Source organism: Rana temporaria, chromosome 1 (assembly GCF_905171775.1).
Source record: "Rana temporaria chromosome 1, aRanTem1.1, whole genome shotgun sequence".
Lineage (NCBI taxonomy): Eukaryota > Metazoa > Chordata > Amphibia > Anura > Ranidae > Rana > Rana temporaria.
In genome coordinates this window covers 560,698,674-560,722,024 of record NC_053489.1, presented here as the reverse complement: position 1 = coordinate 560,722,024, position 23,351 = coordinate 560,698,674, and the positions used below count along the sequence as shown (strand labels likewise).

Here is a 23,351-nt window from a genome sequence, read left to right as displayed (position 1 = left end):
AGCATGGGAGGGGGAGAGCAGAACAGAGGACAGCAGCAGCACGGGAGGGGGAGAGCAGAACGGCAGCGGCACGGAGGGGGGAGAGCAGAACGGCAGTGGCCGGAGGGGGGAGAGCAGAACGGCAGCGGCACGGAGGGGGGGGGTGGCCACAGGAGGCATGGCAATGGTGGGAGAGAGCAGAATGGATGGGGGAACTGGAGGAGGATACAGGAAGTCAGGTATCGTAAGGTATCAGGTGACATTTCCACCGAGTACAAGTACTCGGGCAAATGCTTGGTATCGGTTACAACCCTTACTAGGCAGCTTTCTTGAGAAGCCACCTGTGTCCGACAACGGAGGAAGTTGGACAGGAATAGCCACTTGCTTCCAGCAATGGAGGATGCTACGCTTTTGCTGCAAGATCTTCTATACCAATTGCTGTATTTTTCATATTGCTGTGTACCATAAGGCCTTTGTCAGCTTTGATCATTTTAATATAGCTAGAGCCCCACAAGACCCACAGTTACAGTATTCGATTTAAACCCACCAAAACCGACCTCACCTCAGGATTTTGCTGAAGGAGAATCTCCTTTACTAAACAAAGTTACATTGAACAATGATCTCCTCTCTTATTCTAGATCAGTCTATAATAGAGCAATGTTACATTGATGAGAGCTATAGAACTTTGCATAATAATGATGTGCAGACAGCTGTAACTTTTGTAACCACTCAGGAATCAAGTCAATAAAATGTAATATTTTGGTGGTTGCTGTGGAACACAGAATTTTATTGTTTTATGCTCATACATTAACACACTCAAAAGTATCTAAGGCTAGGTTCACACTATTGCAGGTGCAAGGTGGTGTGTAAATCACACGTGTTCCCGCATCAAAAATTGCCTGCTTTTAAGCAGGGGCATGGGGGTGCCATGAACCCTTCAATGGCACCACCCATGGACCGAAAAATGCAGTGCTGTTTGCCGAAGCACCATGCAATTTTTCCTGCTGACAATTTTCCCTGCATTTCAGCAGCCCATTCAAATGAATGGGCTGATGTGGCCCACATAAACATGGTTGCAGGGAAATGCAAAACCTGTAAACCTAGCCCAAAACAAGTGTTGTCACTACAAATTGAATGATGGGTCACCAAAGTCACAAATAAAAGATCATAGCATACCTCTCTTTGAAGGTCTTTCTGCTATTGGTATCATCCTGTATACCCTGAAGGCATTATTGCCTTTCTTCATACTTTTGTCTTTTACTTCTTCTATATCCGGTAATGAGTTCATTGCACACCTAAAATTTGCCTTCCATGTTTTTGGATCTGGTTTATCTATACCAGGCTGATACTTCCCTATAAATCAAGAACATATATAAATTATCAGATAAAAATATCTATAGCAGGGGGTCTTAACTGCAGGTATGGAGAATGGGAACCAAATGACTTGGGCATGAGAAAGAATCTCTGAATCATTTAAAAAAAATTAAAAATGGGATTTAATGCATTATTGAACTTCTAAGTAGAAAAAAAATCAACTTGATGTGTCATATGAACACAAGCAGCATTGACAGTAAATGTATCTCAATTCCATGTTTTAATTGCACAAAACAGCAAAAGTCAAACTATAGCTTGTGTATTTGTCATTTGCTGTTTTCATATGAAGAAATAGGATAAAAGCCTTATGTTCTTTTCAGAATTTCTGACTAGTTATCCATATGTACAGTAAAACCAAACCATGGAAGTCTTTCAAAGTCATGTTGATACAGTCTGGTGAAGGGGGTATGAGGACATAATGGGCAATCCATTGGAGGTCTTTAATTATAATATATACACACACTCACATATAGAGCAGGGCCTTCCGATTCCTCTGTATTGAATTGCATTGTAACTGTACTGTCTGCCCTCAAGTTGCAAAGCGCTGCGCAAACTGTTGGTGCTATATAAATCTGAATATTATTATTAATAATAATAAAACTAACTACATACATATTTTATTGATGGGTAAATTCTAGATATACACGTGCACGCCCATTTAGTAACTAAAGCAGAAGAGCACGCAATGTAAGGGCAGCATTCTACCCAAACTCTGAAAAAAAGCCACAGTGTGTTAAAAGACCTTTTTTTATTTATTTTTAGCTTGTATATTTATTTGGAACTTGCAACACTAAATCTATTCGGTCTTGCCATTGGTCCGTTTCATCTGAAATGTAGATGGGCTGTGCCCAATAAACTAGCCTACCAACATCACCCATAATTAATAATAATAATCCAGGTCCACACTGCTGTGAAAAGCAGCAGGACTCTTGAGTAAGAGAATGAGAAAAAATTTGGTCCGAGTTTTATTCACACGATATTGTCATTACATGCCCATCAAAGAGCTGATGATTTCAGCCATTAACAAAGGAGATTAAATAGTTGAGACGCAATATGCTTTTAAGTGTCATGTTGACATGCGTTGAATACCTGTATGAATTGCCCAGTTTCTGAACAGAGGAGCATCTTTGTCCACATCCCACCCATGACGTGCTGCTTGCATCCATGGAATTCTGGAATATTTTCATTTCCTGAAATTAAAAGACATAAAAATAGATATTTCCATGGCCACAACTACATTAATGAAAGCAAACCTTTAACAGAAAGGCAGAAACACTGGCAGTGATGCAAACAGGCATTCCCATACTTACTATTATCTTTATTAAAACAGAAATGATGAATTCATGTATAAAAAGAGCTGAAGTGAAGATAACTATTACTAATGGCATATCTCTCTTTTCATAAAACACATGGCAAAATACACTGCACTCTGTGTAGTAAAATTCTAGTGGACTTTGCTTATCTTACAATGAGAAAGCAAAACTTCACATCCGGCCTCTCCATGCAGAGCTGGCTGAAACTGATAACAGTTTGAAAACACTTTCCTGAAACAAAGATGCTGTTCATACTGATGGCACTGCCTACCCAGTTAGATTATTAAACCTTCCACAGCAAACAAAGATAATACTTTTATATATAATATCCAAGCCTTTAAGTCAGCGTGCCTCATACACTGCACTACGGCTGCTTATAACATAGTAGGACAAAGTAGGGAAATCATGGGTGAATATCACATGAACACATATCCTGTTCACACCTGAGCAATTTACAAGTGCGATTTGAAGATTCCCCAAAAGTGTTTCAGCCCTAACACTAGGATTCTCTTATTTTTCAATGGTGCCTGTTCATGTAGTCCTGAGCGTAGTGACGTTTGATCTTGTCGATCAAAAAAAAAAGGCAAGTTTGGGCCTCAACAGCCTTGAAATGGATGGCCTGAAATAACGGCTTTCTATTGGCTTAAAATAGAAAGTAAGCTAAAGCCGAAAACGTGCATAAAAACACCTGTACAATTTCTAAACAAAAATGCTCAAAAGACGACCGAAGATGCTCAGCTCAAGTGTGAATGGAGCCAAATAATATAAACAGTTCTCCCAAAAGAAAAAAGTTTAGCCTTTGTCCTGTGAAAATGTTAAGGCTGCATAAGAAACGTAGGTGCACAGCACATGCATTTTCAAACTCAAGTGAATGGAACAGCTCAAAATAAAAAGGAGATGTTCCAATTCATGATTCTCTCCCGGGGCAGCGTTCCTTATACAGCCTTTAATTCCCCCTACACAGGTGTTGTTGTACATGCAAGTAGATGCACCGGAGAAAAAAGTGAAAATCGCCTACAAGTCAGACATGAAGAAAGTATAACAAAAAGGACAATTTTAAAGACACATGTTGTATAACTTTGGCTGTAACTTTAAGGTAAACCATGGGTCTCTAAACTTTCTAAAACAAAAAAAACAGTATATTGCCGTTCCGGCTGTTGGCAGCCAGAGTGGATATTTTCCTGGCATCAGCAGGTGTAACTAAATGGTAATTAATCAGCGCAGACAATGCTCAATATATAAAAAATAATAAATAAAAGCAGCTGAACACTCAGGGACAACATATAAAATCCCAGCATCAATAAAATATAATAAGAATAACAATTGATTGCACACAAAGAAATATGAAAAATCACATGGAGCAGGGCACACAGATTCCCAAAGGGTGTCCACTTGTGTTTCTACATGTACAGCTATCCTCATTAAATGGACCCCTGAATTAACAGATGGGTCATATGCGCTTTCCCATAAAGGGTAAAAAAAAAACACTTGCGATCCTCTGACCTCATATTATATTGTATTGGTAAAAAAAAAAAAAAAAAAAATGTAATGTATGGCCAGCCTTACACAGCTCCCCCCAAAGTACAACCAGCTAATAGAACCTAACTTTTTTCTGCTGCAGTTAATCAACACAGCTAGGTCACCCCCTGCCAGCAGCCTGACACTGGCTAGTGAAGGAGCAGCAACAGGCTGCTGAGGTCATCTCTGTGCTCCCTTCCTTCTGTCAGCACATGTGAATGCTGGACATCTGATTGGCCGCAAGTGCTGCTGATCCCACCCCCGGTGTAAACAATGCTGTACAGGTTTAAATAAAAGTAAAATATAGGTATTTAAAGTGGAGGTTCACCCTATAAAAAATTCTAACACTACATCCAGCACCCTGCTGCATATAAAATGACACTGACCTTTATTTATTTTTTTCCCGTAGATATCGTTTAGCCGTGGAATTCACAGCGGCTTCCGGGTAGGGAATCCCGTGGGAGTGGGCGTTCCTATTGACATGCCAATCAATTGACATGCTAAACGACGGCGCACACAGCGCGTTACGACTTCCCGAAGGAAGCTCGGGTCGGCTGGCTCTATTCAGCGCCTGCCGCCACCGGCACCGAATAGAGCCAAGGCCGACCTTTCAGGAAGTCGTCACGCGCTGTGTGCGCCGTCGTTTAGCATGCCAATTGAATTGGCATGTCAATAGGAAGCCCCACTCCCGCGGGATTCCTACCCGGAAGCCGCGGTGAATTCCCCGGCTACACGATATCTACGGGGGAAAAAAAAATAAAGGGTCAGTGTCATTTTATGCAGCAGGGTGCTGGATGTAGTGTTAGAAATTGTTTATAGGGTGAACCTCCACTTTAAATTGGTTGCATCTAATTTTTATTAACATTTTTATTTTTATATACGAATGAGTGTCAATACCTGCCTAGAACTCAGCTTACATGCTATGCATACATTTTACCTGTGGTTTTTGCTTTTTAGTTCATAGCATACCCTGTTGACAAAGTAAATATAGATGGGAGTAAACTACATTTTCTTTCTGTTTAAACACCTCAGGATGAACTAGGCACAAATAGCTCTTGCGTAGAAATATATACTGTACATATACATGTCCAAGTTTTCAAGAAGAAATACAGTATTTTGCCTTGTGATATCTGGACTGACAGAAACACTGGTTTATTACACCAATCTATACATTCCATGAAAAAACAAACATTCTGTGCATGTATTTCTTATTCTCCGCTAGCACAGATATAAAAATCTGGACAACTTTCCCCTGTCATGGCTATGTATTGTCATCTATAGCACTTAGGTGCCATTAAAATTATAATATTAGAGAATAGATTTTATGGTGTTCCCATACCTTCAGGACAGGAAATACATGGACAAAGCTTGGATTCTTACATCTGTGTGTGGCAACTCTTCTTAGCACGTCTTGGCCTCAGATCTAAACCAAGAACATTTCTGCTTCCTTAAAAAGCAATGGCTATGCAAGGCTTTGTTCTGTGTTGGCAGGCTGTCATGCTAATCCAATGGCTTTGGTACTTTCCAAGGCACCGACCTAATACAAGCATGCAGCCGACTCTTTCTAATAAAAATGTCTTCATAAATTTAGGCCATTATGTATTCTGCTATATATTTTTGGTAAAAAAAAATTCAATAAGCATATATTGATTTGTTTGTGAAAACGTTATAGCATCTAAAAACTATGATACATCAGGGGCGATCAAAGGGTTTCACTGCGTGCCTAGCCAGGGTTTGTGTGAACTGCGTTAGGTGCTTTTACTGGGGGGAAAGATGGAATTAATTTCCTGCTTTGCAAGGACACAAATTCCATCCCTTTGCCCAATCCCACCCCCGTCAGAATGGCGATCTGCCTTGTTTACATAGGCGGATCGCAGTTGTGTGTCTCTGCCTGATAATTGCGGAACCCAGGTTACCTTGGAGAGCACTGGAAACTCCTTGTCCAGCTCCCCCCTGGCCCCTCCTATGTGTAAATCATCTTGCGTCAGTTAGGGGCACAGTGTGACTGAGAATCACAGACTGATCTGTGCTCATCAGGCTCGCTATACAGCCACACTGGAATGTAGTATATATGTATATATTGTGTGCTGCCTCATGCTGTTGGACTATTTTCTGGGATCGTTTGGGGTGTGGTTGTATTCCATTGTGTCTGTCTGCCTTATCCTTGGTTGTAATATGTGGCTCTCTACATTCAGACTGGAGGAAGCGGTATATGACGAAAGCACTCAAGTGGAGTGTAGGACGTTTTGTTACACTGGCGGACATAGGGTACACGGCACCCACCGACCTCCATTGTATGTAAGAACGCATGCAAAGCAAATTTTTTCTTAGTTTAGGCCAATATGTATTCTTCTACATATTTTTGGTAATAAAAAAAAAAACCACACAATAAGCGTATATTGATTGGTTTGCGCAAAAGTTATAGCATCTACAAAATAGGGGATAGATTTATAGCATTTTTATTATTTTTTTTACTAGTAATGGGCGACGATCTGCGATTTTTATCGGGACTTGTGACATTATGCTGTAAAAATTTCACTGGCAGGGAAGGGGTTAAACACTAGGGACGATCAAGGCGTTAACTGTGTTTCTAGTGTGTTTCTAACTGTAGGGGGATGGGACTGACCTAGAGGAAATGACAGATCGCGGTTCCTAGCTATTAGGACCTCACGATCTGTCTCTTGTGCCCACTATCGCTCGCGCCCGTTGGTCATCGCGGCCGGCGGTCACGAGCTTTGGCACCCCTGCGATGCAGCGTGCCTGCTATCCCACTTAAAAGGGACCGACATACACCTACGGCGGTGCGCGGAATCGTGCCGACCTGCCGCCGTATAACGACAGCAGCTGGTCGGCCAGTGGTTAAAGAGGAAGTCAAGCCAAAACACTTCTTTCTATTGGGGAAGGGTTTGAACGCCAACTGAAATTTTTAATGTTATACAGAGCTTCGTTAGAGGGATTTATCTCCCACTTCCTGTCCTGATGACAACAGTTTTACCAGACAGGAACTGAAAATTCTGTATAGCCCACAAAATGTCACTCTACTGTCCACTTTTGATGTGAATGGCTGATATTTTCACACACAAATATGTATCAAGTATGATATTTTCCATATAGCCAATAACAGAACTCATGATTAAATAAACATTCTATTTTGTATGCATAAAATAGCCTTACAAAATATGTCAATTTAAAGCGGTGGTTCACCCTCATTACCAACATTTTAGCATTAAATTAGGCATAGTAGCGCGAGCTACAGTATGCCTGTATTTATTTTTTTAGCCCCGTACTCACTGTGCAATCGTATAGATAAGATTCCGACTCCCCGCGGGGAATGGGCGTTCCTATCCAGAGGGAGGATGATTGACGGCGGCTATGGCACGTCACGCTCCCCGAACATAGCCGGAGTAGGTCTCGGCTCTTCACGGCGCCTGCGCACAGACTATGCGCAGGCGCCGTGAAGCGCCAAGTCCTATTTCGGCTATTTGCAGAGAAGCGTGACGCGCCATAGCCGGCCGTCAATCATGCTCCCTCTGGATAGAACGCCCATTCCCCGCGGGGAGTTGGAATCTTATCTATACGATTGCACAGCGAGTACGGGGCTAAAAAAATAAATACAGGCATACTGTAGCTCGCGCTACTATGCCTAATTTAATGCTAGAAAAAAAAATGTTTTATTAGGGTGAACCCCCTCTTTAAATACCATGCTATTTTTACCATGACATTTTCAAATCCAAAATAGCGGTGTAGTGACAGGGGTAGCAAAGCCAAAAACCTCTATAGGTTTACAGAAGAATGCCCCCCCCCCTTCATTCAACCAACAAAGGTATCATTATTACAAAGTGAAAGAGATTTTCAGATTCGGGTGCGATTTCAGCCTTCTGTAGTCAAATCCGTAAACTATGACTTATGAGTTGGCTGAGCAAAAACAATCCCATCTGGGGTGATCTATGTAATATGCAAGGATTTTAACAAACTTGCTAACAGACGCCCTACTTTTTTTTGCTCTGAAGAAATCGCCATTTGTTTGACCCTGTCCTTTGAAGACGAATTCTGAACGGGAGAGCCTGATTCATATTAATTAGCTGGTGCACACTCAGTGTCCTAATGAGAAAAGCTGAAGTATCTGCATCCCTTTAGAAGTACTTAACCTTTGGGGAGGGTCACCAGAACTGAAACCTATTACAGGGTGTGTCTGAAATTTGACTTGTATCTTGGCGCAGGAAAAACAGTGAGCCAATCACAGAAGCAGGAAATGTTGTTATTTCTTGGGCTGTCTGTACACCAATATTGTACAGAATGCCTCCAGGTTACCATACTGCATTGAATTTTACAGAAAATTACAGAAGGCTGTAGACTGAAAAGGAAACATAAGCTTTAAAAACATGAAATTACAACATGGCTTGTAAAGCAATTGTAACCCTTTAACACTTTTAGTACAATGATATGTCTAAAGCAGGGGGAAATATGCTAGAGATGTCACTACATAGAGCTTGAGGTACAGACTGAAATATTTAGAATAACTTGAATACCAGCTGGGGAAAATAAGTGTGACGTACACCTGTTGTCAAATTAAAAGCCAAAAAGAGAGGTTTGCTCAGTCTTAAGTTGGCATTACTTTAGTAGAATCTTGTATGGAAGTTCCTATGAAAATTCTTACTTGGAACTTTCTTTCTTGCCATCATGATTTAAACAATTTCAGTCAAAAAGCCCTTAAAGGATAAGTTTACCTTTGGAACAGGTTACATATTCCACCCCCGCAATTCAGTAACTGCCTGCCCATATCGGAGATACATACAGTGTACTGAGAGTCTGCATGATCTTAACATTAAAATCCATCATCTGAGGATTGTGGGTGTGATGCTTTACAGACTGCAGTGTGGAAAAAAATATATATATATATTTTTTAACCTTCTAAAATATGTGCATTCATTGGGGGGGTTGTTGAGGGGTAGCTCTGTACTAGAGAGGCTTTTGTTGGGGATGTATATTGTGTTGAAAGGAGAGCTTTTTACTAGAGAGATGGAGCTGTTGGAGGGAGAGCAGTGTACTGGAGGAGGTTGGGAAGGGGGCTCTGTACTGGGGGAGGGAAGGATGTTGACAGGAGAACCTTGTACTGGGTGAGGGGGATAATTTGGGGAGAGCGCTCTGTACTGTGAGGGTATTTGGGAGAAGAGCTTTAAATCGGGGGGAAGCAATTGGGGTGAGCTCTGTACAGGGGGATTCTGGGGGGGGGGGGGGGTTGGTTGTACACTGGCTGGCCTGTGTTACTCCTAAGCCTTGTGTCCTCTACAATATACAGTTCTGAACCTTACACCAGGGGTTGACAAATTTGCTTGGAATCTAGGAGACAGCTAAAAAAGTTAGGAGCCAGAAACGCACCCTGTCCCGCCAAGCTTGCGCGCAGAAGCGAACGCATATGTGAGTAGCGCCCGCATATGAAAGCGGTGTCCAAACGACACATGTAAAATATTGCCGCGATTGGTAGAGCGAGAGAAATAATTCTAGCCCTAGACCTCCCTTGTAACTTAAAACATGCAACCTGTAGAATTTTTTAAACATCGCCTATGGAGGTTTTATAAGAGTAAAAGTTTGGTCGCCATTCCACGAGCGGAAGCAATTTTGAAGCGTGACATGTTGTGTATAAATTTACTCAGCGTCACATTATCTATATATATAAAACTCAACGTTGTGTGTGTGTGTGTGTGTGTGTGTGTGAGTTGTTATGTATGTATGTCTGTATGTTCCAGCATCACGTCCAAAACGGCTAAAGATATTAACATGAAACTTGGCACACATGTTACTTATAAGTCAGCAACAAACATAGATAGGTGGTTTAACCCTTACCCCACCCCCATTTGCCATGGTCGGGGTTTTTCTTTAAAGTCCCATTCAACTCTATGGGAAATGCATGTTACTTCACTACTTCAAACGGCTGTAGATATTTCGATAACACTTGGTCACATGTTACTTATATGTCCCACTTAAACTATAGGATAGTTAATTTATCCCTTAACTACCACCCCCATTTTTGAGGGTCGGGGTTTTTGTTTAAAGTCCCATGCAAATCAATGGGAAATGTATGTTCCCACGTAACTTCTGTACGCCTGGAGATATTTCAATAATACCTGGTACACATATTACTTATATGCCAAATAAAAATATATGACAGTTAAATTAACCCTTACCTACACCCTTATATAAAAGATGGGTATATTTATATTCCTATGATTTTCCTCCCCAAAAGGTTAAGATAGGAAGACCGGGCAACGCCGGGTATTCAGCTAGTCTTTCACAATATAAAAGAAATTGGGCTAACTTTACTGTTGTCTTATTTTTTAATTGGAATAAAGTGTCTTTTTTACCAAAAAAGAGCGCTTGCAAGACTGCTGCGCAAATACGGTGTAAAATAAAGTATTGCAAACGACCGCCATTTTATTTTCTAGGTTGTTAGAAAAAAAAATGATTATATATATGTTTGGGGGTTTCTAATTAGAGGGAAGGTAGATGCAGTGAAACCACAGGGGAAGCTCCGTTAGCATTGCTGGTTGTCTTGTCATGCCACAACAAGATGGCGTCAGATCAATGAAGGAAGCATAGGCCTGCAGAAGGCTGCAAAGCCGCGGCCTTAATTACCGGCCGCGGCTTTGCGGCTTCTTTCCCCAGGCCGCTAATTGTGACCTGAGCCCGGATTTTGACGAACTCTGCCTTACACTTTGTATTACAACTCCTGAGCCCTGCATCCTGAGGGCAGGGGTGGTAGTGAGTAGGGTAAGAGTTTCTGCACCTAATCTCTGTGCAAAAATGCCTGCTGATGTGTACATATTTTGGATGATTTTTCCCCCCACAAAAACACATTCACAGTTAGGATTTCCATTGTTTGGGAATTTGCCTTCTGCTCCTACAGACATTTTCATTGTTACTTTTGAAAATGAACATAGCTTTGACCCTATCCTATAAACATTACAAAATTGAAGGAATGTTTCAAAAACAAACAAAAATTCTACTAGTGTATGGGCAGCTTTATTGGACAGTGTAGCAGACAATGCACACTACTACAAATGTAACATGGATGTGCTTGTTGCAGTTATTTACTGTAGATTTGTTGGCATAAGTTGATGTACTAACATTGCAGCCAAGTGCGAGGGAAATAGGTTTTGGCTCAGTTTCCTCTTTCAAAGTTAAAGCAAACTTGGATCAGCCAGAATGAACATCCTTTGTTTTAAAGTGTATTTTAAAAGTGAGTAGGATGATGACCAACACATTTAACTCCAGCTTTCTGAACTAGGAAAGAGGAACATTTAGGCTCCATGCACACTAGCAAAAAAAAGAAGAATTGATGAAAAATGCTGACAATAGCATTTTGTGCTGGCTAGTAGTAGCATTTTGGTAAGTTTTAGAAGCTTTTAGGCGTGTTAGCATTTTATTAGCGTGTTTACAGTGCAATAAGAAAACAAAAACACTTGAAAGAAGCCGTTCTATCCTCGCCTATTTCATGTCCCCTTCCGTAAGGACGCCAAATATGCATTACTCCATTGCCCAATCCCGGGCCTCTTCTCTCACCAGCAGAAATTAGCCACATACCTATTTATCGCTGCCAAGCGGACAATAGCGAGGGCCTGGAAAAAACCTTCTGTTTCATTTCCAGAGTTCAAGAATACCCCGACGACTCTTATCGATCCATGAAAAGATGTCTAGCGTCCTCCATGACTCTCATGCTAAATTTCTTAAGGTATGGGCCCCGCGGTGGTCCTATACACCCCCTAGTTTGCACCCGTCTAGTCTGGGGCTCTAAATTTAATTTGTCCTTACTTCCAGCCTGAGGGTTCTTCCTTTTTCTTTGTTTCTGAGCTTTTCCTCACTGCTCTGCTCTATTCTTCCCCTCTCTTTCTCCCTCTGCTGTGCATGTTTTTTATTTATTTTTTGGTTGTTTTCTTTGTTTAGTTTTGTTGTTTGTTTTTTTTTTTCGTTTTTTTTTTCCTCCCCCGTTTTGCGGATAACTCCGCCCCTCCCCCTTTTACCTGCCTTGGCCCCTGGGTCCTTCTGGCTCAGGCATAACGCACTGCCCCCCCTTCCCTGGCTGGGGAGACGGTGGTAATTTATAATTAGTTCCTTTTAATAGTATATATTCTATTATGTGCTTTTGTGTATACTATGTTTTATGTCCATATCCCTGCGTGGGAACTGGTTGTCTGTTTTTCCTCTTTTTTTTATATATATTTTAATAAAAATATTGTACCAGGAAAGAAGCCGTTCTAGTCGTTTTAGTAGCGTTTAGAAGTGTTTCGCATTTTTTCTGCCCAAAAACTCTACAAAAAAAAATATTTTATTCTAGAAGCATTATTCAAGCTTAGCGTTTGGGAGCAGAAAAATAGTGTGCATGGACACATTAGTATAACATTATTACTTTCTAGGAGATGGAAAAAATATTAGCTTCTAAGAGCATAAAGAAAACACTAGTGTCAATGGAGCCTTAGAACTAAGTCACAGGCAAAAAAAACTGCTCATACTTTCGTGATTTCAGATTGATAAGATAGGCCGCATCTGTAATAGCTCAACACATCATTGCACTTTGATCTTTTTACAGATATCTGTTAAAGCCCAAATGAGGAAAAATAGATACATTTATTTCACTAATGCAACTTAAAAGGTGAAACTTATATATGAGATAGTTCAAGCCATAATTTGTCATAATTGTGAAGACTATGGTTTACAGCTCAAGAAAACCCCAAATCCACAATCTCAGAAAATTTTAATATTGTGAAAAGGGTGCAATATTTTTCTAGGCTCAAAGTGTCCCACTCTAATCAGCTAATTAAGCCATAATACCTGCCAAAGGATTCCCGAGCCTTTAAATGGTCTCTCAATCTGGTTCAGTAGGAATCACAATCGTGGGAAAGACTGCTGACCTGACAGTTGTGCAGAAAACCATCATTGACACCCTCCATAAGGAGGGAAAGTCCTCAAAACGTAATTGCAAAAGAAGTTGGATGTTCCCAAAATGCTGTATCAAAGCACATTATAGAAGTTATGTGGGAAGAGAAAAGTGTGGAAGAAAAAGGTGCACAAGCAGCAGGAATGACCACGGCCTGGAGAGGGATTGTCAGGAAAGGCCATTCAAAAGTGTTGGGGACTTTCACAAGGAGTGGACTGAGGCTGGAGTCAGTGCATCAAGAGCCACCACACACAGACGGATCCTGGACATGGGCTTCAAGTGTCATATTCAACGCAGCTGTCTACCAGGAGATTTTGGAGCACTTCATGCTTCCTTCCACAGACGAGCTCTATGGGGGATGCCGACTTCATTTTCCAGTGGGACTTGGCACCTGCCCACACTGCCAAAGGCACCAAAACCTGGTTCAATTACCGTGGTATTAATGTGCTTGATTGGCCAGCAAACTCGCCTGATTCGAACCCCATAGGGAATCTATGGGGCATTGCCAAGAGAAAAATTAGAGACATGAGACCAAACAATGCAGAAGAGCTGAAGGCCGATATTGAAGCATCCTGGTCTTCCATAACACCTCAGCAGTGCCACAGGCTTATAGCTTTCATGCCACGCCGCATTGAGGCAGTAATTGCTGCATAAGGGGCCCAAACCAAGTACTGAGTACATATGCATCCTTATACTTTTCAGAGGTCTGATATTGTTCTATGTACAATTCTTGTTTTATTGATTGCATATAATATTCTAATATTCTGAGATTGTGGATTTGGGGTTTTCATGAGCTGTAAGCCATAATCATCACAATTATGACAAATATCACGGCTTAAACTATCTTGCGTTGCATGTAATGAGTCCATCTCATATATTAGTTTCACCTTTTAAGTTGCATTAGTGAAATATATGAACGTTTGCACGATATTCAAATTTTTCCATGGAAGGAATTCACATAATCTATGGCATAGGTGTCAAACACAAGGCCCGCTGGTCAAATACGGCCATCCAGGCCATTTCATGTGGCCCATGCACCTGGACATCTAATCTTACAGATACAACCGCCCCTTTTGAGGACAATCCTAATGCTGATGCGGCCTACGATCAAATTGAGTTTGACACCCCTGATCTATGGCCTGCCTCAATCACTGACCTGGAACAGGTGTGCAGATCAATAAAGTTATAGAAGAGTCAGAAGTTCTTATACGACGACTTGCTCACATATACATTAAAGCCTGATGGTCAGCATAACAGGAAGCAGAACTATTATTTGGAAAGGAGAGGTCGGGCATCCTTAAAGGAGCAGTAAAGGAAAACATTTTTTTTTTTTTGCTGAAATGACTGTTTACAGGGTATAGAGACATAATAGTTAACTGATTCCTTTTAAAAATGATTAAAAATCAATCATATAATGTGCCTGCAGTTTAGTTTTGTTTTTAAACTAGTTTCATGTTTCTGTGAAGTACAGAGACACACAGAACAAAAACAAACACAGGGCAGTGTTTGTTTTTAAAATGAATCTGATTGGTTCTGAGGAGTTTTAGACAGTAATCACACCTTCTTGATCATGAACCACAGTGAGAAGCTTGCATGAGTTTTTTCATAAGAAGCCAGACAAGCAGGAAGTGTAGAGATCAGAGAAGGATTACAGCTACTTCAAAGCAAAAACTAACAATGAGGACATGAAACCAGGACTGCAGTAAGGTAAAGGCAGCTATTTAGCTAAAAAAAAAATCCTTTAGTGACCCTTTAAGTCTCCATGCTTCCTTCAGGTCAGGTTTGCTTTCCTTTAAGTTTGGTCTTCGTATTATTTAGGCTATGAAAAGAGCAGACATCTGCCCTGTTTGTTATAGCTCCACCCACAGTAAATTCTAATGCATTGAAAACATTTTCTCCCTCCTTCTGCTCCAATCTTAAACAATGTATGCTTGGGTGAGCTATGTGCACATATTTATGGGATAGCCATTTGACCAACTTCCTCCTGCGGGTCAAACCTTTCCTAAACAATGTTACACTGTCGAGTGTCCACAGACAGCTTGAGAGATCTGTTCTATTCATTCATATAACCGTACCTCTTCCCCTAGTGTCTGAAAGAATAAAACCTCTCTGTAATGTCCTATCCAAGAAGAAATATCATTGAGGTGGACTTAGCAAAAGGTTAATACATCAACAGTGTGGAGTATACAGGCCATGTTTCAGTTGGGAAGCTCTCTTCTTAATACAAGCTTAGACTGCTGTATGTTTTATTAGAGTGCGTGGTATGCTAACTGGTATTAAAAAACAATGTTGGGGGCCCTGGTTTAGAATTTTTTTCATCAGGGCCCAATGGAGTTTAGCTACACCCCTGTTCCTGTGCCTTCATGTTACAGCAAGTACTATGTGTACAGAAAACAACTCAATGTGACAGCTACTCGACCCAGTACAAGCTTTGACTTGACAAACAACTCCATAGCTTGGGAAGTAAAAGTTAATTATTATTTTTTTTTGCACTCATGAAGATTTACTATCCAACCTGCAGCCTAGGAACAAGTTAACTTAATTCTCATCTTCAGTAATACACAGAAAAAAAAGTGATAAAGAAAGATCTCATTTACAATTTTTATTGACAGCTGTTCTATTTAACAAGTGATAAAAATATTGCGTAATCGCTAACAAACCTCAAATGCATTATGTAAACCTTTTACAACATTTAATGATCCAAGAGGAAGTTCCAACATAATATCTCAACATTGTATATGTCTGATGTATTTCCTCTTGAAATTGGAGATTGTGCAATGCACTTTCATAATAAGACATAAAAACATAAATTATTAAATAAAGACTGTGCTGCAGCTAGTGTGACAGAGCTACATAAGATCACAAACATTTTCAGACTTCAGTAAAAGCATAATTTTAGCCATTTTGTGATAACCTATGCTTCTAGAATCAAATATTTGTACAGTGTGGATGACAATGTAACAATGTCAATCAACCATTGGTTTTGGGCACCAGTTCTCAAAAAGGATAAATCGGGAACTGGAGAAAGTACAGAGAAGGGCAACCAAGCTGATAAGAGGCATGGAGGAGCTCAGCTATGAGGAAAGATTAGAGGAACTGAATTTATTCAATCTTGAGACAAGGAGAATAAAGGGGGATATGATCAACATGTTAAAATATATAAGGGGTCCATATAGAACTTGGAGTTGAGTTATTCACTTTACGGTCAACACAGAGGACACGGGGGCACTCTTTACGTCTAGAGGTGGTTCTGGCCAGCTCAGTAGATTTCTTTAATTAAGAAAGGCCTGGATACTTTCCTAAATATACATAATATAACTGGGTACTAACATTTATATGTAAAGTTGATCCAGGGAAAATCAGATTGCCTCTCGGGGGATCAGGAAGAATTTTTTTCCCCTGCTGTAGCAAATTGGATCATGCTCTGCTGTTTTTTTGTTTGCCTTCCTCTTGATCAATTGTGGGTATAGAATTGGCTATATGGGATTGTACAATATTTTTAATTTTATTTATTTTTTATGGTTGAACTTGTGTCTTTTCAACCTGACGAACTATGTGTAGTTGAGCATCATGGGAAATGTAGTTCCAGAACATCTGGGGTGCCAAGGTTCGCCATCACTGCCCTATACAGACGGCCCCTGGGTTATGAACAAGTTAGGGACTGTAGGTTTGTTCTTACGTGAAATTTGTTTGTATGTCGGAACAGTACATTTATAATGCCGCGTACAGACGGTCGTTTTTTGTGATAGAAAAAAACGACGTTTTATGTGATTTTCAAAAACGGCGTAGCATACACACCATCGTTTTTTCAAAATGCTCTAGCAAAGCGCGGTTACGTTCAGCACGTACGACGGCACTCTGTTCCATTCAAGCTCGCTTCAAAACTTGCTTCTGAGCATGCGCGGGTTTAAAAACGTTGTTTTAAAAGTCGTTTTGCCCACACACTATCATTTTAAATGACAAAAAAAACGACGTTTTGAAAAAAGACATAAAAAATTGAAGCATGTTCGAATTTTTTTTTGTCGTTTTTCAGAAGACATAAAACAACGTTTTCCCCACACACGCTCATTTTAAATGGCGTTTTCAAAAATGTCGTTTTTTTTCCATCACAAAAAACGACCGTATGTACGCAGCATGAGTGTAACTCCAGCCTGTGCAGTGATGTGGGATGTTCTGGCTGCTTCTGCGCATGCAGTCATGTTATTTGGGGCTCATGTGGCAATGCAGTACTGCAGTGTGGGATGTTTCTGGTGCTGCAAGATAGTTGCTCGGCTGTACCTGGGACCAGTGTGGAGCGCAAGCGGCCGGCAGTGACGTCACGCTACCTCCGTTCGTAAGTAGGAGTTATTCGCAACTCGAGGACTGCCTATAGTAAGGCGCTGCATTTTTGGGCGTGTAAGAGCAGATAAGCACCATTGGATTCAGTGGACTGCTGAACACCACAATTTGGACACTATTTATAAGGTATTCTAGCCAAGATAAGAAAATAGATTTGCTTACAGAAAAATGACACAACATCATAAATCTCAGGGTCAGGGTACAACCTATGGAATCCAAAAATCAATATTTGGGCACTGCAGGTAAATAATACATGGAATTGTTTTTGATGGCATCGATTCTGTTGGATTCCTTTAAGAACCATCTTTTTAGGGGAAAAGAGCAATCACAGACATTGACTTGGGGATCAACTACAAGCATTTAGGCAGCATGCAAGTGTCAGAACCACCACCAAAATGGGCCTTTATTGCTGAACAAGTAGTTTAATAGTTTTCACCCAATAAAAGAATGGTGGGGGGTACAAAGGAGTATGGCAGCAGATTCCACTGAACTAAACTAGGATTCGACCTTCTGCCAGGCACTATGCCGCAGGAGCAATAATCATAAAAATAATGCTGGCAGCAGAATGGTGGGTTCAGTAAATCAAAATTCTTACTTTTTTACTTTTTAGACATTTGTATTACAGAAGGAAAAGATTTTTGACTTAATCCCCCAAGTAAAAAGGCTACTTATTACTATTCCTGAACTATATAGTGCCACAAAACTCAGTAGCACGGTCTTCAAACAGGACAACAACAATGTTAGGGAAACGCTTCACAACATTAATAATTAGGACAGTACCTTATTTAGCCATTTCAATCCTGGGATTCGATCCGCATTTATCTGTTCTTCTAACCACGGCCGCATCCGCATCCTTTCCACAGGCATTTTTTCCAGGTTCAAGGAATGACACTGCAAGAAATGTATTTAAAAAAAAATGTATTCAACAGGTAAAGTAACAAAGTGATATATTAACAAATAAGGAGTTTACCAGATACAACCAAGTATGTAAAAGTGTTTTAAAGGCACTGTACACATTTAAATGTTTTTGCTGTTTTAACTTGATATTAAAGTGGTTGTAAACCCGGAATTTTTTTTTTAAAACACCTGCAAGACAAAGCCATAATGAGCTAGTATGACTAGCATACTAGCTAATTATGCATTACTTACCTTAGAACGAAGCCCCCGAAGCTGTCCTCGTCTCCCCCCCTCCGGCCGCAGACAGCTGTGATTGGCCGGAGCGGCGAAGACGTCACTCCGCGCATGCGCGCGGCAGCCGGCAAAAACGTCATTGCCGTTTTTTTCAAAGGGGATTCTCACTGCGCCGTTGTCTACGGCGCGCATGTGCCGTAGACAACGGTGTATACGTATTGGCAAATATCTCCTAAACTGTGTAGGTTTAGGAGATATTGCAAACACCTACAGGTAAGCCTTAATCTAGGCTTACCTGTAGGTGTAACTTCTTGGGGGGGTTTACAACCACTTTAATGTGTTCCTATTCCCCGTGTCATTTATTTGCTTTAGCTTGTAACGACAGGATCGCGTGTTGTGGCTGCACTTTCGTGGTCGATTGATTCCCCTATGTCCATGTATTCATTCACCTAGCTTATCCCTATTCGCTAATGCCTAGCACACACACAATAAGAATATCAGACAAATGATCGTGCTTTTTTTTTTTTTCATGTTAGTCTCATATCGAAAACCAGTGGAATACTAAAGTTCCAAAAATTCTCATATGACAGAATACAACTTCGGAAGCGATTTAATGTATTGTATCCTTTCATTTACGAGCATGCGTGGTCTTGGTCACACAATTCTTGTGTGTACAAATACTATACTAATTACAAAAAAAGACTTACCTTACGTGAAAAAACATTTGTGCTTGTCCCTTCAGATAATTTTGCATGAACTGTCGTGATTGGCTCTCGAAAGCTATGTACCAATGATCAGATTATCGGGTGATCGCTTCAAAAGGCGGTATTTTTCGTGCAATTTTCCCATTGTGTGTTCTAGGCCCTTTTTTTACTGGGCAGATTAAGTTTCGAACAGCAGGGAATCCGCTCAGGTATCCCCTGCTGACCAGAGCACAGAGGGCGGATGACACATCCTTTTGCTTTCAGTTTTTGCAGGACGCAGGACACAGAGCCCACTCTGCTCTATGGGTGGGCCGGCGTAAACAGACTCCGCTGTCCATTTATACCTGGCTACCCCTTGGATCCGATCTGCCTAAACAAGAAGGGGACAGGATCCTCCTCTTTTTTTTTTGCAGACTGGATTGGACTCAGAGGTAGCCTATCCAAAGGAATGCATACCCTTCCAATGAGGTTCACCGGAAAAAAACTAACTGGTAGACATGATCAAATTGCCCATGTTAAAGGAGTCTAAGGGATGGGTAACTTCTTGTTCTGGCAGCTTCCAGTATATGCCTCACCATTTCCTCTGGGCATCTCAACTATGGGAGTGCTAATATGATGAAAACACATTTCTTCCCTTCATTACTCTGCCTGCTTGGTCTGTGTCAGGTCTAATTACTATGAAGCTTTCACCTGCAGAGCACTAGACTGAGAGACCCAGGGATTGTGGGATACTGTCGCAGCTGACTTTTCAAAAACACACACTTATCTGTCCCAGGATCCAAAGATATCCTCACCCACCAACCCTGCTCTTTATCGGTCTTCGGGTGCAAGCACCGACATCTCAACTATGGGCAGTCAACTATGACTCCTTACGGCTTCACAGCTTAACGCATAATCTCTGTCTGTAGTCTAACCTGTGCAGTGCCATTCTGCATGCCTCATTATTTTAACCCAGAAAACAGAAACTGCTGACAAAGGAATGTGAAGATTTACGTTACTACAGATTGCGTTTACAGGGCTACAAAAGGACACTGTGAAACTACATGATCAGTGCACATCTTATGCAAGTGAAAAAACACAAGGTGCAGGTAGGAAGGTTCATAATGTCTGAAAGAAAAATAAGTATAATTTTGATAGGATGGTTTGAATGCAATATGAATAAACTTGTTATTGTCCGTGTTACTGCTCAATAGTAGCAATGTGAGAGAATGCAAATGTAATCTACTTGTATATATGTTATCATTTGGTCCTAAAACATACTACTGGAAATTAAAGACTATTATTATTACTGCACAAACTAAAGCTGACCATACACTAGTTTTTGTGCAAAAATTTGAATTTTCTATTTTTCATTTTTTTTACTTTCTAGTGGAAAGTGGGGTCAAATTGGCAAATTTTTAACCAAAGTGATGCAAAAACTCAAAGTAGCAGGATGAGAAAATGTTCTTGTCCAATGAAATTCTGTAAATGTGGTTCTCGCATTTGTATAATTGTACACTTTGTAATGAAACCTTTTGAATATATCTAGGCATTCCATCTAAATAGCAGGCCTGGATGAAAATCTAAGGTCTTTCAAACAAAACTAGTCAACTCAATGATGGCAGGAAAGGAAGTTCAGGTGAACAATTTTACTACGATAGCTTAAATCTAACCGTGTATAGTCATGTTTAGAGTAGATTGTAAATGGGGCATAACAAAAAAAAAAAAAGAAAAAAAAAGAAGAATATTAAAGCAGTCCGTTTTCTCATAAAGGACCAAAAATTAAACCTAGCATGCTTGTTACAGAATTCTGTATTGTGTTTGTGAATTGTTTTTGAAGCCATTGCATTGTTTTGGGTGTGTGTGTACTAAACATATGAAAAGATTTATGTCCTCCTTGCTCCAGAATGGAATCTAAATGACTGGAGGAAGCAGTACAATATGCTGGGAAGCGATGCAGCCAAACATGCAGAGAGGAATGTGTTTTGTGAACATCAGATCAGTGCTTGTAAACCAATTTGGATTTTTTAGGACTCAAATCTTGCTCCTGTTTGTAATTCTTAAAGCTAAGCTCCTGAAATTTGGACATTTGCAATGGAAAAATGTAAGGTGTTCTGTGAATGGAGGTGACTAGAATGAACATCACAATCTCCCCTTTTCAAATCACGGAACGCCTTGTATTCTGTGAAAAGAATACAACACATTTTCTGACTGGAGCTCATGCAGAGTGAGCGAACTGTTATCATTTGTGTACTCCACTTGGAAGTGTAAATCTCAGCACCAAAGATTTGGAGCTAACTGTACTGTATAGGCTGAAAGAAAGTAAAAATTCTCCCAAATGCAGCAGCAGTAGTTCATCAGTGGCCTTCGGCAAGAGTTCGGTTTTAAACAACGTTTGGATTCTGTAAGAGACAAGTCAGCTCTATGGTCTCTCTGGCCTTGACACCAGGTCTGGTGAGGTATTTCACAAATAAATTATAGGCAATCATTGTCGTGGTATTTTGGGAAATGCACTGTGGTGCATGTAACAATTGCTGTTAAGCAATTGCATGGAATTAAATATAACAAGCACAAATACAGTTTCAAGTTGTTTTTCGTGGAAAGTTAAATTGTAATCCAGACTTGCTGTCTTTGCCACATTTGGGAATGTTTTTTGGTACAGAAAATTGATATATACAAATCATTGATTGACCTACCAAGACTTTGACCCCTTGTTTAAAAATTTAACCAGCATGGTCCTCTGTCTATCCAAAAAACAGACAGGTGAAGCCAAAGATAGAGCTTCATCCACATCATTAAAAGTGGCACTATCACGTAATTTTTTCATCTTTCCATCTATTAGAGAGCATTTACACAGGAGGCAAACACGACTTCCTAGCACGACTTTGGGAGGCAACTTGGACACTACTTGAGTATGAATCATCAGGCAACTTACAAGGCAACTTCAAGTTGCCTCCAGGACAGTACAAGGCAACTTCAAGTTGCCTCCAGGACAGTACAAGGCAACTTCAAGTTGCCTCCAGGACAGTACAAGGCAACTTCAAGTTGCCTCCAGGACAGTACAAGGCAACTTCAAGTTGCCTCCAGGACAGTACAAGGCAACTTCAAGTTGCCTCCAGGACAGTACAAGGCAACTTCAAGTTGCCTCCAGGACAGTACAAGGCAACTTCAAGTTGCCTCCAGGACAGTACAAGGCAACTTCAAGTTGCCTCCAGGACAGTACAAGGCAACTTCAAGTTGCCTCCAGGACAGTACAAGGCAACTTCAAGTTGCCTCCAGGACAGTACAAGGCAACTTCAAGTTGCCTCCAGGACAGTACAAGGCAACTTCAAGTTGCCTCCAGGACAGTACAAGGCAACTTCAAGTTGCCTCCAGGACAGTACAAGGCAACTTCAAGTTGCCTCCAGGACAGTACAAGGCAACTTCAAGTTGCCTCCAGGACAGTACAAGGCAACTTCAAGTTGCCTCCAGGACAGTACAAGGCAACTTCAAGTTGCCTCCAGGACAGGAGGATTCCAGTGGCCAATCAAACAACAATCAGCTCTGTGGGAGGGAAGGGGAGGGAGGTGTTTGCCTGAGAAATGTAGGTTATCTTCCTGTATTGTTGCTTCAGTTAAGAGGCGACTTCCATTGAAATCAATGGGAACAAGTTGCCTAGAATCGGATTGAAGTAGTACAGGAACCTTTTCTGAAGTCGGAGCGACTTTAGTAGTGTACATTAAGACGGCTCCCATTCACTTCCATTCATTTTCTCGACCGCGCGACTTGGAGCGACTTGAAGTCGGATCCCAGGTCGCCCCAGTGTGAACCGGCTCTTAAATCCTCTGCCCTTGTTGTTTTAAATTTGGATAGTAAAAAAATTGCTCTGTCAGTAAATACCTTACACAACCCACTTCCTGTTTCTTTGTCTGGTAATAAGCCCATTTATTTTATTTTTTATTTATTACTATTTGTTTGTGAAGTGCACATATACCACCAGTCGGTGGTGCCAAAGCGCTTTGTGACAGATTGCCCGGATGTTCTGGCGAGGGTAGCATAAATAAAACGCAACTGCTGCAGAGCAGGAGGAGATAGAGAAGAAGA

At 40.8% G+C, this 23,351-nt stretch overlaps 1 protein-coding gene across 1 annotated transcript in view; it reads right to left on the bottom strand.

The window, feature by feature from the left end:
- Positions 1–18,381, bottom strand: part of LOC120921393 (interferon regulatory factor 2-like) — a 46,924-nt gene extending 28,543 nt beyond the window's left edge. Inside the window, 4 exon segments of the mRNA XM_040333985.1 lie at positions 1,156–1,332; positions 2,443–2,524; positions 2,526–2,543; positions 18,235–18,381. Of these exon segments, the coding sequence (XP_040189919.1) occupies positions 1,156–1,332; positions 2,443–2,524; positions 2,526–2,543; positions 18,235–18,321 (364 nt within the window). The 5' untranslated portion in view covers positions 18,322–18,381.
- Between the last annotated feature and the right edge of the window lie 4,970 nt (positions 18,382–23,351).